General features: G+C 36.2%; 1 protein-coding gene and 1 long non-coding RNA gene across 6 annotated transcripts in view; one reads left to right on the top strand and one right to left on the bottom strand.

Moving 5' to 3' along the window:
- Positions 1–15456, bottom strand: part of LOC135783478 (uncharacterized) — a 111938-nt gene that overhangs the window by 27356 nt on the left and 69126 nt on the right. For 2 of the 4 annotated variants that reach the window (XM_065294214.2, XM_073811871.1), the window contains exons 12-16: positions 10364–10641; positions 8417–8464; positions 7024–7089; positions 4247–4433; positions 3334–3436 (exon numbers count right to left, since the gene is read on the bottom strand). In XM_065294214.2, the coding sequence (XP_065150286.1) occupies positions 3334–3436; positions 4247–4433; positions 7024–7089; positions 8417–8464; positions 10364–10641 (682 nt within the window). The remainder of the gene's footprint in view (positions 1–3333; positions 3437–4246; positions 4434–7023; positions 7090–8416; positions 8465–10363; positions 10642–15456) is intronic. The other 2 variants (XM_073811872.1, XM_073811875.1) reach the window with 2 other exon arrangements.
- Positions 12551–14995, top strand: LOC135783480 (uncharacterized). Of its 2 annotated transcripts, XR_010545651.2 has the most exons (4): positions 12551–12992; positions 13648–13714; positions 14141–14313; positions 14486–14995. It is a non-coding gene; the product is annotated as an uncharacterized lncRNA (long non-coding RNA). The 2 variants fall into 2 exon arrangements; XR_012335070.1 differs by having other exon boundaries at positions 12551–13714.

Here is a 15456-nt window from a genome sequence, read left to right as displayed (position 1 = left end):
CAATAATCTCATCATATTAAATAAGTATTGTAAGAATTTACCCAACAATCGTTAATGATGATAAAAAAATTGTGATGCATAAGTCAAACTACATTATTACTACTATAAAAAAGGTCAATAATGGTCCCTAACTGTCACTGTGGTGGTACCCAGTCGAGACCACCAAGACCAAGACTTTTTAGTGTTTTGAGACCAAGACAAAGACCAAAGGCAGTCAAGACCGAGACTATCAAAAAATGGATGGAATTACATCTTGAATATTGTGGGCCTTTGTATTCATCTATTGTTGACAGATTTCTTTTTGAACAATCCCTCATTCATTTCTTTCCATCACAACAAAAGATATCAAACAATAAGTCAATTATTGCTTTTAAAGCTAGAAGTTTTACGTCCACACATCACATTAAAGGGATAGTTCGGCCAAAAAATGATATGGCGGTGCTACCGGAAGGTATTTATTTTCGTTAATAAAGTTTTAAATATGGATATTTCTACAACAACACCGCACGGATTACCCTCAGAAGACCTTTGTTTATCCTCCTGGAGCCGTTTGGATTTAATTTGTGAAGGATGGACGCACTTTTTTTGGACTTGAAGGTCATGGACTATGGCTGGACCCCGTAACATTACATTTAATCAACTGAAAGATCTAAAACATTTTCTAAAATATCCAAAAATGATTTTTTCTGAAAAACGATGGACATATGCAACTCGGACAGCTTGGGGGTGAGTAAATCATGGGTTTAATATCATTTTTGGCCGAACTATCCCTTTAATGATGTTAACACATAAATCAGACAATGCAGTGAATGCACCAGCAAATTGGTGTAAATCTGGTCTTGAAATAAAACCCAGAGACCACCAAGTCTGAGACCAAATCAAAAAATGACATTGAGACCGGTAATGAGTACTAAAACAGTAGTGGTAGCCTTTCAAAAAACACACATTTGCACCTAAAGACCTCATATTAGTACTTCAGAGATACATACATTACAGTACTGGTACCAAAGATTGCATATTAACAACTCAAAGGTACACATTGTTACCGAATATAATAAATAAATTAGGGCTGTCAAAAGATTAATCGTGATTAATCACATACAAAATAAACGTTTGTTTTTGTATAATGTATTTGTGTGTGCATTGTGTGTAATTATGTATATATAAACACACACACACACACACACACACACACACACACACACACACACACACACACACACACGTATACAAATATATTATGCAAAAACAAACTTTTATTTTGTATGCGAATAATTGTGATTAATCTTTTGACAGCCGTAAAATAAATAAATGACCCCAATTTTAACCAATTTTTTCTGACAATAGCCTTGTTTCCTTCCACATGTTTTTATCCAAATTAAGTGATATCGAATGAAAATTGCCTTATGGAAACAATAAAATTCGATTGAATTTCATGAATATCGACTCAAAAGAAATACGTTCGATCTTATCGGTTTTTATCTTGATCGATATATGGCTTATGCGATAAACGCTGATAGAAACTTTTTTGCGATTAAGGTTTAGGTCATTTTATGGTTGCAACCCACCACAAAACGAAGAAGAAAAAGTTTTAGGTCATTTCCGCTCTGGTGGCACACATGGCGTGTGTCAACAAAGTCAGATGAAAGTGAACAAACGACGAGACGAGATTCATTTTAAATTTAATTTACCAGAGAAAATAACGGCTATTTTAGATAGCAAAAATCTAAGAAATGCCATAATTTGGTGCTCAAACAGCGATACATGTTTAAAAAAAGAGAGTTATCTCGCAACGGTGCCGGAGGGAAAATAAAAGCAAATTCGACCTTGATGAGATGGATCAGATCCTCGGCCAAAGAACCCTCGTAGCTTCCTTGGCTTCCAATATTAACAGCTCGGGTAAGATATCATGTTATCGTTCTCATTTACTTTGAGGAACGCGTTAAGCATTGATCCGAACTATCATTTCACGTTAATGCCTCTGTTATCGTCGGGCATTTACATGCATCTGTATCATCATAGCAATTGGATGTTAACATCATTTCTTATTATTAAAGCTTGATATGTCACTATCAGCTCAGCTGGCACATAAGCACTATTATAACTTGTGAAATGGCGCAATCCATTTTGTCTAGCAAAACTTTGCTTGAAAATTGTGCGATTCAGTGCGAAAATGAATGGAAACACCTTCAAATGTCTCAAATCAATTCGACATACCAATTTGATCGCAAACCAGCATGTGACGTCATTACGCACAGGTTTTTATTCGCTTTAAAGCCGTTGGATGGAAACACACTTTCACCTGCTTTATTCGCATACGTTTTTTTACCGAACTTCAGATAATTTGACTGGCAAGTGGATGGAAACTTAGCTGGTGTTGATAAGGGTTAAAACAGAAACACAAAAAAGGGTAAGTTCACCTAATAATGAAAATGCTATCATCATTTTCACATCCTCACTTTGTTTCAAACCCATGTGATGTGCCATAAAGCGAGATGGTTTCAATACGTCAGTAAGATATTTTAGGGCTTAGTGTAGGGGTGGTTTAGCTTCAACGTTCCTTAGCACAACTACCTTGTATGTTTAGTAAGAACTTTTAGCTGATCAGCTGCTTCTGATGTGTTCGATTCGGGTTGGACCAAGTTTGAGTACCCCTGAGTTAGTGAATAACAGCTTACATGTTTGTTTATGCATGTGCCAGACACTGTCATCTAAAGCCAGAGTGAACCAAACCCATGACTTTGGCCACACTAGCGCTGTTAGTACCGTGCTCGTGCACAGCTTTGGGAACCTTTCAAATCTGGCCTGGAAACATCTACAGACAACAGATGAAAAACTACAAGTTTTAAAAGTTGGCTAGCACACATCATCTGTACATCTAATGCAAAGGGACAGCCTACGGGTGGGTACATCTTCAACCTACAATCCTGCAACTTACTGATGGTGTCCTCCTCATCGCTGGATGAAGAGCTCACGGTAAAGATGCTTTTGGATTTAGGAAGGATCGGCGAGAGTTTGAGGGAAAACGAGATCCGCCTCCTTCGCCGAATTCTTCCTATTGCCGGGCGGTCGCGTAGGCAATAGAAAAGTCAGAGCAAGTACGTAATGAATGAGATGATTGAGGTGGTGCGCTAATGCTGAGAAACGGGTGGAGGACAACTAACACAAACCAGAGATAAAACTGAAATGAGCAAAAACAGCCGATGACGTTACACTGGCTCCATCAGCCTTCTGAATGAGGAACTATATGGAAAAATCTAACAGGAGGAGGTGTTTCTAGCAAACAAGTCTTGAGGACAGCTTAGTTGATGAGAAACAAAAGATCTAACTCACCATCTATGTCTCGCTGACTGATGGAAACCATCGAGACAGATTTAGTCAGGGGAAGAGTCAAAGACGGACAGTGTTGTCTCAATGGATGATACCTCCTTGACTTCTGAAAGAGATCACAAATTCACCATCAATGCAGAGGCAAGGTTTACAACAGTGTGCTGGACACTCGAGAGAAAAAAATACTATGGTAAAAAACAGACTTCACAATGGTAGTACCAGGGTACTCTTTAAAATATCCCATAGCATCATGCAAATACCATGGTACACAAATATGGCAACCACACGCATGATACATATATATATATTCCATATATATATATTTTTAAGGCCCCTTAGTGCCAATTGGGCATCATTTAAATGCCACGGCCTATCTGAGAATTGTTTCTGACCATATCCATCCCTTTATGACCACCATGTACTCGTCCTCTGATGTCTACTTCCAGCAGGATAATGCATCATGTCACAAAGCTTGAATCATTTCAAATTGGTTTTTTAAACCTGACAATGAGTTCACTGTACTAAAATGGCCCCCACAGTCACCAGATCTCAACCCAATAGAACATCTTTGGAATGTGGTGGAACGGGAGCTTCATGCCCTGGATGTGCATCCCACAAATCTCCATCAACTGCAAGATGCTATCCTATCAATACAGGCCAACATTTCTAAAGTATGCTTTCAGCACATTGTTGAATCAATGTCATGTAGAATTAAGGCAGTTCTGAAGGTGAAAGGAGGTCAAACAGAGTATTAGTATGGTGTTTCTAATAATCCTTTTGGTGAGTGTATGTGCCACATATTATAGCATCCTGCCACCTTAATATGGTTGTAGGACACATGAGCAATATCTCGCACTACATCTGTGGTGCTCAAAGTGCCTTTCAAATACCTGATAAAAATTATCTCAGAACTCACCTGTCTCTCTGGACTCCTGAATTCTCCCAGCTCCGGTTCAGGACCCTCCTCCGTGAGGGACATCAGTGAGCCCCTCTCCTCGCTGTCCTGCAGCTGGTCCCCTCGCTGATCCGCAGACGGACCTCGAGACGGTGGTATCCAGCGCTTTCCATCCTCAACCTCAGCTGCGAGGCCCTCTAAACTATAACTACAACACATGAAAAAAGAGAAATTTGTGAAATTCAAGACAAAACCCATAACCTGCACTGTAATCAAATAAGGGCTGTGAGACACCGCTATATGACATGGACTCGATCACTTATTATGCAAAATTCACTTTTACAAGGTGTTTGGACATAAATGTGTGTTGGCAGTGTGTAAACACAACCACAATTAAAAAAAACACCCACTCCTTTATTATTCCCATTTTATTCCCAAAGCAGTCTCATTAGACATGCCATTTTAATTATCTTGTTAATGTGACGTCACATTGATAAAGCCCCGAGAGACAGCATTACCAGTTTCTGCCTTCAGTGAGTTGTACGCTGTATGCCATATCTCAAGATACTAAATAGTGATTTAAACTGCAATTCATCGACTGGCCACTAGAGGCTGTTTCTAAAAGGGAGTCAATTCCAAATGACCTCCATGTTAAAATGGCCAACTTTACAGTAGAAAATAATACGTTTACAGCCTGGTACAAAACGTGTGTTTGGTCTGTATAGATAATTTTGCCCTTCATGACAACTCTGAGGGGGTGATTTTATTGTAACTCATCCGTTTAAATTATATTAAAGGGACTGTAAGTAGGATTTTAAGTGTTTCTTTAATCAAAATCAATGTCTTTATTCATAAATATGTCCTAGTTGGTGTCAAATGACCTCTGCTAATTATCTAACTTTCTTTATAAGCTTAGAATTTCTTCTCTTTATTTACATTGAACGGGTAAGTCCAAGGAGGCTTTCATCTTGTAACGCCATACTGATAAACTATAATAGCAGAGATGGACAAAAAGCGGACAACGCGTTTTCATTCAGAACTCGTGAACCAGCTGAAATGGACAAGGAGATCAGTGATTACATAACGGCTACTGTAGTTGCAAAACGCATTTGGAAAAGCGAGGCGCTAGAGAGCACTATTCGTTTGAATGCAAAATACAATTTCACCACTAGATGGGGTAAATCCTACTTACTGTCCCTTTAAGCCTTAAAGTTCTGCATAATTAAGGGCGTGGCCACTTGAGTGACGGTTGAACAGCCACTGCTGTCACTAGAGTCGAGCTAGGTGGGCGTGGTTTCAGCAACCAGCCGCCTCAGTTCACCCACGTCCCACCTCTTTACCCATTTTCGGATATCTGCAAGTGATGCGCGGCCAATATGGCGACGGCAGGTACCGCCTACTTTAAGCTTCCAAAACGATCTTCAGAAACCTGTGGGTGATGTTACGGACACTACGTCCATATTTTTTTACAGTCTATGGTAAGGAGCTGTAGCTCATTTGCATTTAAAGGTACAGACACAAAAACAGCGCAATGTGGCATTTTGGACATGATATTAAGATGATCATTTGGGTATTTTGTGGTGATACTTTCGACAATAAATCGACAATATAAAAACATATTTACAAAATTCTAGTTCAATTCCCTAACTTTTCAATTGGTCAGACATAATCATTAGAAAATATGGACTGTTAATGTCTCCCTTACAACAATTAACCAGGGTGTATAACATACTATAGTAAAACAATGGTTTTACTAATGGTCATTGTGATTCAATACGCCAAAAAACATGGTTACTTCAAAAGAGCTCTCCAAGCTTTTATACACATCAAATTATTTTTTATATCACATAATGAATTGCATTTTTATTTTTACTAGCTGAGACAACTAGTTTCCCTTACAGTAAAACCGTGTGCAGCACTTTACGTCCTACTGACCCACCTGATGCAAAACAACATGCAAAAAAGTGGTTGTTCATATTACAATACACCAAACACAGAGGTGTCCATGTACAAAAATATAGTTTAAACGCCTTCAATAGTTTAAATAGTGATATAATAGTGCAATAAAACAAAGACAACTACTGGTGAAATGACAGTAAATCATTGTGGATAATAAAGCATTCAAATAAAGCTGTGTGGTTGTGATTTTACACAAAGCGAAAGCAGTGCTCTGTCAATAGATGCTGACTCATCGGGTTTACATTGAAAAGCGACAACGCAGACATACGGTATACAGTACAGTACTGTAAAAGCTTAAAGCAGCACAGAAATTGCCAACAGTACACTTGACGCTTTATAAAAAAATAGTATAGTATATTTTAGTTGTTTTCTACCTCATCTTAATCTTAAAAATATGTTTACTATTCTAACTATGTAATCAAGTTAACATTAAGAATATTTTTCACTTAAATAAAAGCATTTGTTATAGATGTCATTACGTGAAGCACATTTTTAGGTAACCTCATTGTGGTGCTAAAAAGCTTCCTCTTACCTGACGATTCGGTTCATCTACGAGAATATCAATATTAGTCATCAGTGTTAAACAAAACTACGCGGAAAAACATCTAAGTAGCACAATGCAGTTCATACTTTCCCTCTGTATCTCCAAAGTCATTTATCATCATCATTTATCTAAGATGTATTAAGGCTGAGTCAGCACCAAATAAAGCCAAACTTTCTCTCTCTCTCATACTGAGCCTCAGACAAACAGGTAATGCAAATGTGGATGCAAAAGCTCGAAGTTAAAGGGGGCGTCACTTCGGTTGGGTATGCGGGAAGCTTGCACACAGTCTCAGTACCTGATAAGCGCTCTAATTTCCTCCAGGTCTCCACGGAGGGGAGGGTCACAGGGGCACCAACTCAAACTGGGCAAAATATAGGAGGCACCAATGGCCACAAACCAGTTAGAGGGACAGACAGTGGAAAAGGGAGAATTATTTTGAAATAAATATGATATGGAGTTGATTCCCTACTCAATTCGGCCATGATTTTAACTTAGTTACTAGAAATTGCTTAATTGCAAAATAGTGAAAAACTACATTACCCACAATCCCAAAAAGAGATCCACCAATCACAGGTTTTATATGGTAATGGGAAGTGTTGCTACACATTTAAACCACTTGCATGATTGAATATTTTGCTCAGAAACATCAAATATATAGCAAATATGTAATCACAATCATTGGGTCTCATTTACTAATAATTGTGTATGCTTTTACTCTTGTATTTTTTTAATAAAAAATATCCGCCTAATTTACAACACGAGCATCGTGAATTTGAATTTGTGAATTTGAAGAATTTGAATTATAGCTTATTGTTTTTTTAGTGTATGTGATTATTGCGTACATGTGGTATTTGTTGTTCTTGAATTTTGTCGTACATTTAGAAGAAATTTTGATACGAAAGTTTTTGTTAAATCATGATTTGTTCGTGAAAACGTCTGTACGCACATCCCGCGCACAAATTTGTGCGTACACATGCTTTTAGTGAACGAGACCCAATTACTTTCTTGTCAGTTTTATAGTGCTTCAGTCTATGCTTGACATGACATGCTTATATAAGCTTCAAATCAAAGTTTGCTCAAGATTGGTTTAAAAACTACTGAAAAAAAATGAATAAATTAAAAAGTGGATGGACACTGCTGTAAACTTTTATAAAGATTTCTGATAAAATAAAACTAGTGCTGGGCATAGATTAATCGCATACAAAATAAAAAATTTTTTTTGCATAATATATGAGTGTGTGCTGTGTGTAATTATTATGTATATATAAATACACATACATTCATGTGTGTGTATATATATATATATATATATATATATATATATATATATATATATATATATATATATATATATAATATATATATATATATATATATATATATATATATATATATATATATATATATATATATATATATATATATATATATATATATATATATTTTTTTTTTTTTTTTTTATATTCTATATTATATATAAACAAAACAAAAAATGGATGTATACATAAAAAAATTCTGAAATGCATTTTATGTGTGTGTTTAAATATAGCTAATAATTACACACAGTACACACACAAATATTATGCAAAAATTCACTTTTATTTTGTATACGATTAATCTAGATTAATCTATGCCCAGCACTAAATAAAACACTTAAAGTTGCCCGTATACAATAAAAGAAAAGATACCTTCTTCTGTAAAATACAGGCTTTCCCTCTCCTGAACTGCATACTGAACTGGAAATGGACAGATGAGATGAAAATAAATGAGGGACATGGAAATACAAAAAGTGAAAGAGAAGATCTGAATCAGTATGACTTTAAACTTGATTTAAACAAGTCTCTTAAAGGAATAGTCTACTCATTTTCAATTTAAAAGAGGAACTATATTTTATGGCGTAATAGCACTTTTGGGAGTACTTCGACTCGGCGCAGTAACACCCTCCCTCTACCATTATGAGAGGGAGAAGGGGAGCGGATTTTTCAGGCAAGTTGAAGTACTCCCAAAAGTGCTATTACACCATAAAATATAGTTCCCCTTTTAAATCCGCTTAGAAAAGCGCTACGTTTTATTTTGTACCACCAAACTTGCTCGTATAACTACTCGTCTTAAATAGGAAAAATGTTGATGTGTTTGGTCACTTCTAACTTTATCTCTGATTGGTACCATTGAATGAATGGGGCTAAGCTAAATGCTATCGAAGTGTCGCAGCGCACTCCAGCGCTTACGTGCACGCACACAGATGATAGAGGGATGTATTAACAATTCTTAGTTAAGGTAATAACATAGTTTAATATTGAAAATGAGTAGACTATTCCTTTAAGTGTATAAAGTCAAACTACTGTACTGTATATAGATGAACTTTGAACTGTCCATTCACACCAGACGCGAATGAAACAAATAAATCGAGATATTCGCATGTAGTTGCACGCTATTTTAGTTAACTCACTTCATTCATGTGTGTGAAATTTGCGTCATTTGTGCGTTAAATTCGGATGCTAATCCACTTAATTTGCCGGCTTTAGCTAGCTCGTAGTCTCAATATTTATATATAGCTCATATTGAGTAAAGAGCGTTTTTTACAACTTACCAGATTGTACGACCTACTCACTCACTTTCTTCCTGTTTATTCCTGTTTCTATAAAAGTACGAAGATGTGTCGTACAGCTCTGGGTGTGCACATTCAGCGACGAAGGTTTTGTCCTCTATTGTTGTTTCGTATTTCTGCATCTACTCGCTATGTCTTAATCACGTCACTACTAGAGCAAGCTCCTGATTGGTTTTCACAGGGTGCGAATATCCAAAGGCAAAGTTCAGATTTTTCAACTTGCGCGATTTGCGGGAATCAAGCTTTACGCGTGTCAAACGCCCCGAAACGCTCAATTCGCACCACGTCATTTGCCGCAGGATATCTATTGCGTCTTTGCGTTGACTTAAAGAGCACCTATTTCATTGCTACTGTGAAAACAACGTTATGTTGTGTATTTGGTCAAATACAATGTGTTCGTGTGGTTTATGGTTAAAAAAAAAAATCCACATACTACACATTTTTTTTGCTCCAGATTTCCCTCTCTTCCTGAAACGCACTGATTCATGTACAAAAATCATTGAATGTCCCTGATTGGCCAGCTAATTTTTACATTGTGATTGGCCTGAATATCTCTGATGTCAGCAGGAAATGTGACGCTCCTTACCATATTTGAAAGATTCGGTCACAGTGCAATGCTAACCGGTAAGTCCAAGTAAAGAGATTCACGATGGACACGAAAACTTGCGTCATCGCTTAGTTTAATTTGCATATGGTTAACATAATAGACACTTACACACCAAAGGAAATGTTAAATTATAAATGGGACGATAGTTGCGCTTAAAGCTTAATTTGAGTCTGGTGTGAACGCATCATGAAAGATGAGTAAATGTAAGATCTCATAGCTATGAAAGAGAATAATGAAGACAATAAAGATTTTAAATTAAAGGCCCGAGGGTGTCACATGATGTCATTCTTGAAGCATGTCATGTCTGTAATGATGCATTAGCATTCAGTATGACTGACTGAGGTGTGGTTTAGTGGCTTTTGGATCTGAGCTTTTCAAATGTTTTCAAAGAATCTGTGATATCCAAATCGTCACGCTTACCTGCGTCGGCTCATCTCGCCGTCGCCTCCCTGGTTCTTCCCAGGACCCCAGCTGTGTCTGCGGAAGGGAGAGATGGAGCGTATGGCGGATCTGAATAGAGAGGAGCGCAGTGGCACCTCTGTCAGGCTATCTTTGGCCTCCTCCTCCGCCTCCCCTCCCTGTCGCACCTCTTCTGAGCTCTCTGCCGAAGAGCTGGGGTGTCCGACGCTGGCTGTGTCGTCTGTGGAGGAGCAGGAGACCGAGACTTCACTGGTGCTGTCACCTCCTCCTACAACCTCCTGCCCCAAACAACAAACACAAGTCAAACCACAGTATAAAGAGGCTACGCTTCTTTGATCACATGATAAAGTATTATATAATACGACTATATAATGGCTGTTACATTGTGTAAAGGATTGAACTGATTGGACAAAAGTTGTTTGGATTCAAGCATTTTAAGATCTTCAATTACAAAACCAGTCATAAGTCAATTTTTATGCCAAAAATCATTAGGATATTAAGTGCAGATCATGTTCCATCGTGATAATTTGTAAATGTCCTGTACATTTATAAAAATGTATTTATCATTAGTAATATGTGGACAACTTTAAATGTGATTTTCTCAATATTTACATTTTAAATAGATTTTTTCGGCCAAATGTTGTCCTATCCAAATAAACCCTCAATTAAAAAATTACCCTTATGACTGATTTTGTTGGCCAGGGTCAAATTTATGGTTAAATTGTAAGCTTTTGTAATGGTACTGAAGGTACTGGCTGTGCATTGAATTATCATCAATATATTTATTTAAGCTACATTTAAACAAAAGTTTTTTTTTATTTTAGTTTTTTGTTCAGTCTTTAGGGAACCATACTGATATAACATATACCTTAAATTGCACTGTAAGCCACTTTGGATACTGTAAAAAATATTTTGTGCCTTAGTTAATTTTTACAAAATAAAAAATGTATTAAAAATTTTTTAATTTAAAAATAACATAAAATGTGAGTAATTTAAGTAATATTAAGCAACCACATTATTGAGTAAATTCAACTTAATTTTATTATACATAATCCACTTAAATTTGTAAGAAGAAAATTAACTTAATCATTTTGTGTTGAAACTACATGAATGATTTTGGCAGACATTAGTGGACTCTCAGTTCCCAGCATGCTTTGCATGGGACTGCATTTGGAGAGTAAAATTTGAAATTAAACGCTACTTTATGTGTTTTTAACTAAAAAGAAAGACGTGTTAATGTTTAATGTTCATTTATCTTTGAGATTTAGAAGAGTTTCTGTTTCATCTTTTGGTTACAATTGTTGGTGCTTGGGTTTAGACTGTAGGTAACACAATGAAAATCATGATCTGTGTTAATTCACTCAGTGAGCAATAACTGCTAATGCCAGTATTGATACCAATCTCTTCTTACTTGATCATCATAATGTGGTATATAATAATAAATATGTAAAGAGAAGAGGATATTTTACATGATTAAATCAGGAAGAGTCACTTAAACAAGTCTTTAAAAGCATTTAAAAGGACCATAGCATGAAAATCTGACTTTTTGTTGAAGTGCTATAATAGAGTCCCCAGTGCTCTTATCAACTTAAAAAATGTAAAAAAAAGTACCGTACAGTAAAGTACAGTAAGTACAGTAAATTCAGTAACTTAGTTTTGATAAACCATTCGCTGCGAGCATGTGAAATTTAGGACATTAAGATTTTGCCTGTTTTTGATGTAGATAGCGAGTCTTACTACAATAATACGACCCCTTAATCTGTACTATCCAACCACGGGACTGCCATTTAGTGCAGAGAGACAAAATAAATAAATAATATTGACAGCAAAATTGAGTTTCAATTTCAACAAACCACCATCAGTGATTGCATTTTATCAACTCATTAGCATTTTAAAGGACACACAAAAGCGGACACATATTTTTGCTCACATCTACAAGTGGCAATTTTAACTTATGTGTGGGGTATTTTGAGCTAAAACATACTCACTCTAGTGACACCAAAGATTTGTTTTACATCTTTAAAAATTTCAAAATATGACCCATTTAAAAATATTATGTATTTTTACAATGTAATTTTACTTAATTTAGTTAAGTGGATTTACTTAAAGGGCCATGGCATGAAAATCTGACCTTTTTCGTGTTAAAGTGCTATAACTGGATTCCCAGTGCTTCTATCAACCTACACTGTAAGCAATTGCTGTAAATTAACAGCCAATTTTCAACAGTAAAATACTGTTTTCATGTTAAACAGTTTAGTACTGTAGTTAGCAATGCATTGTGGGCTGATTAAATTGGAGCAACAAGACAGAGGCCCTCAACAGTAAGTTGATGTTTTAAATTACAGGACAATACAGTATTTTCTCGAAAATGCGTGTTGACTGGGGAATTTGGAGCACGGTCAGAAGCTAAGAAATGTTAGTCTTATAAATTGAAGCTAGCCTATTACTTTTGGTCAATTTTCTTTAAAAAATACAGATATAATTTGCCATTAACTCCTGGATGGAATTTCGGGAACCATTATTTGGATAGGAGATTTTCCAGAAGAGGACGTACAATTTAGATGACGTGCTGCACATCGTCAAGTGTTCTTCATCAAATTGATCGGGTCTTGCATCTACAAATGAAACGGTAATTCAAATCTTATTCATATTGCCAAGAATGCTTGATATCAACTGATAGAAGCTTATCTTATAGGGATTTAAACGTGTCATCTAACAGTGAGGCTTAGATTTGAATAGCCATTAACAATATTACTTTAACTTCTGAATTTGAGAAACAACACTTATTAAAGAATTTATTTCAACCAAACCATAGGATTATATGAACATCGACTAACCGAGATGGTTTTGTTGAGTTTTATTTTGTTTGTGTTGACTTTAATGAAAAGTGTTTTACAAACAGTTAACAAGAAAATAAAGCTAATTGTAGCACGGTTAAAGTTGAACTTTGCATTTTTCTTTTTAAACGCCAAATTGGTGTAAAATATTGTCTTTCTGGACTCTTTGTGAATGCAATGTGTGTACTAATTTGTGGGAGTACTACTACATATGTAAAAAGAGAGGTGTCAATTATTTTGTGGTTTAAAGGATGCTGCATGTAAATTGTTACCCTTTAAATTTTGGATGTCAAATATATTTAGAAGTTTGATTGTAGGTACTTCAGAAGCCTACCTCGTTCACCTCTTGGTTACATTCCACCGAGTGTTTACTAGTTATTGTCCTTTTTATAAATGTTCTTCTTAAAAATCTTATTATGGTAAGGATAATGTATTTGTTCCCTTCAGGTGTCTGCCACTGCAGTTGATGTTGAGACAACTCTCAGTCTTCCTGCAAGTCCTCGCCTGATACCTGGTAATATACATTTAATTTAGATTCATTGATAGAAGCATTGTATATCTTATCGGCCATTCATCTTGAGTTTACAAATGTTTAAACAAAGTAACATTTTCAGCCTTCAGTATCAAGATGAGACAGCCTGCCCTGTGGAATTCAAAATTAATGTGTTTGTATGTTATGCATAAAATGGAATTATCCCTTTACATTTCAAGCCTCAACACTTACACACCTACACACCTACACACACACGCACGCACGCACGCACGCACGCACGCACACACACACACACACACACACACACACACACACACACACACACACACACACACACACACACACACACAGGGTATAGACTTTTTTATAACTCCATTTGATGTCATTAAATCCACTCAATTTGTGCAATGAAGAAGACAAAAAACAATTAATTGCTTTTGATTTCAGGCGCTTCATTGATATAAATCCAGAGAGAGGGACAAATGCCAAAATCATCAAGCAAGGTTGTCTCTAAGAAGAAAGGTGTGATGGTCCAGAAGTCGTCTTCTGCAGTCAAATACACATGTGGCCATGCTACTGAAGAATCTCCTTGACTTTTTAATGGAACTTCATATAGATCTGTGAGTATATACGGTAATCTTTTTCTCATTGTTTTGACAGTCTGGCATTGCCACAATTAGCCACAATAGTACTGGTATTTTTTACTTCATAAGCATTAGCTTGGAGTTTATACTTTACATTCGTGATTGTTTAGTTTATTTATGAGTATAATTGTTTTTTGTTCTTTGACAGTGGCAGCACGGGAATAATGCTGCAGAGAGGAACAGCGGCTATCAAAGTGATGATCGTCTCTTCATCCACAAGAACTAAGATGTAAAAACAGATCGTCTCTTCATTCACAAGAACTAAGATGTAAAAACACAAACCTAACTCACAGGACAATTTTAAGAGGTAACCTGCAAGTCTAGCTTGCAGTGGCACAGGTGCCTACCCTACGGTTCCATCCTAAATGTTTTTATGCATGTTATTGATACATCCTGACAAAATGTTCTACTGTACTATAATAGTTTCAAAATGGCCTTAGGTATGTTTTCAAACTTATGTCTTAAATAAAAAAGTAAACTATAGGTTATGCCCTTCACATTTGGTAAGGATTAGGGGCAGTCTCTGACGAGCAATTTAAGAATGTTAAGTTTATTGCCATAGTCTAAAGCAGGAGTGGGGAACCCTGGGTCCTGGAGGGCCACTGTCCACCAGAGTTTAGTTCCAACCCTAATCAAACACACCGGAATTTAATTTCCAAGTGATCCTGAAGATTCTAATTTGATTTTTCAGGTGTGTTTAATTAGGGTTGGAACAAAACTCTGCAGGACAGTGGCCCTCCAGGACCAGGGTTCCCCACCCCTGGTCTAAAGCAAGACACTACTGTTTCTGTTTACTTCTAGAAAGCTCTTTTCAGCATTGTCCAACTGGATTTATTTTCTTTACTTTTTTGTAGTCATGTTGACATAGACATTGCTCTTTGAAATAAAGGTGTTTGATTTGGAAGTTTTTGTTGCTTATTTTGCATAATATTCACAATAATACATATCTTAAGCAACTGTCTTTAGCCCTGGGAATTCATTGGCAAGTTCATTGGGAGACAGATATTTTAAATATCAATGAAGAATTTTTAGAAACTGCTAAATTGATGTTATTTCTAATACAGTAAAAAATGCTGCATATTTCTGTGATTATTACAATAATATTGTTTAGGTTGTTCC

Source organism: Paramisgurnus dabryanus, chromosome 2, assembly GCF_030506205.2.
Source record: "Paramisgurnus dabryanus chromosome 2, PD_genome_1.1, whole genome shotgun sequence".
Lineage (NCBI taxonomy): Eukaryota > Metazoa > Chordata > Actinopteri > Cypriniformes > Cobitidae > Paramisgurnus > Paramisgurnus dabryanus.
This window is presented reverse-complemented; position numbering and strand designations above follow the sequence as displayed.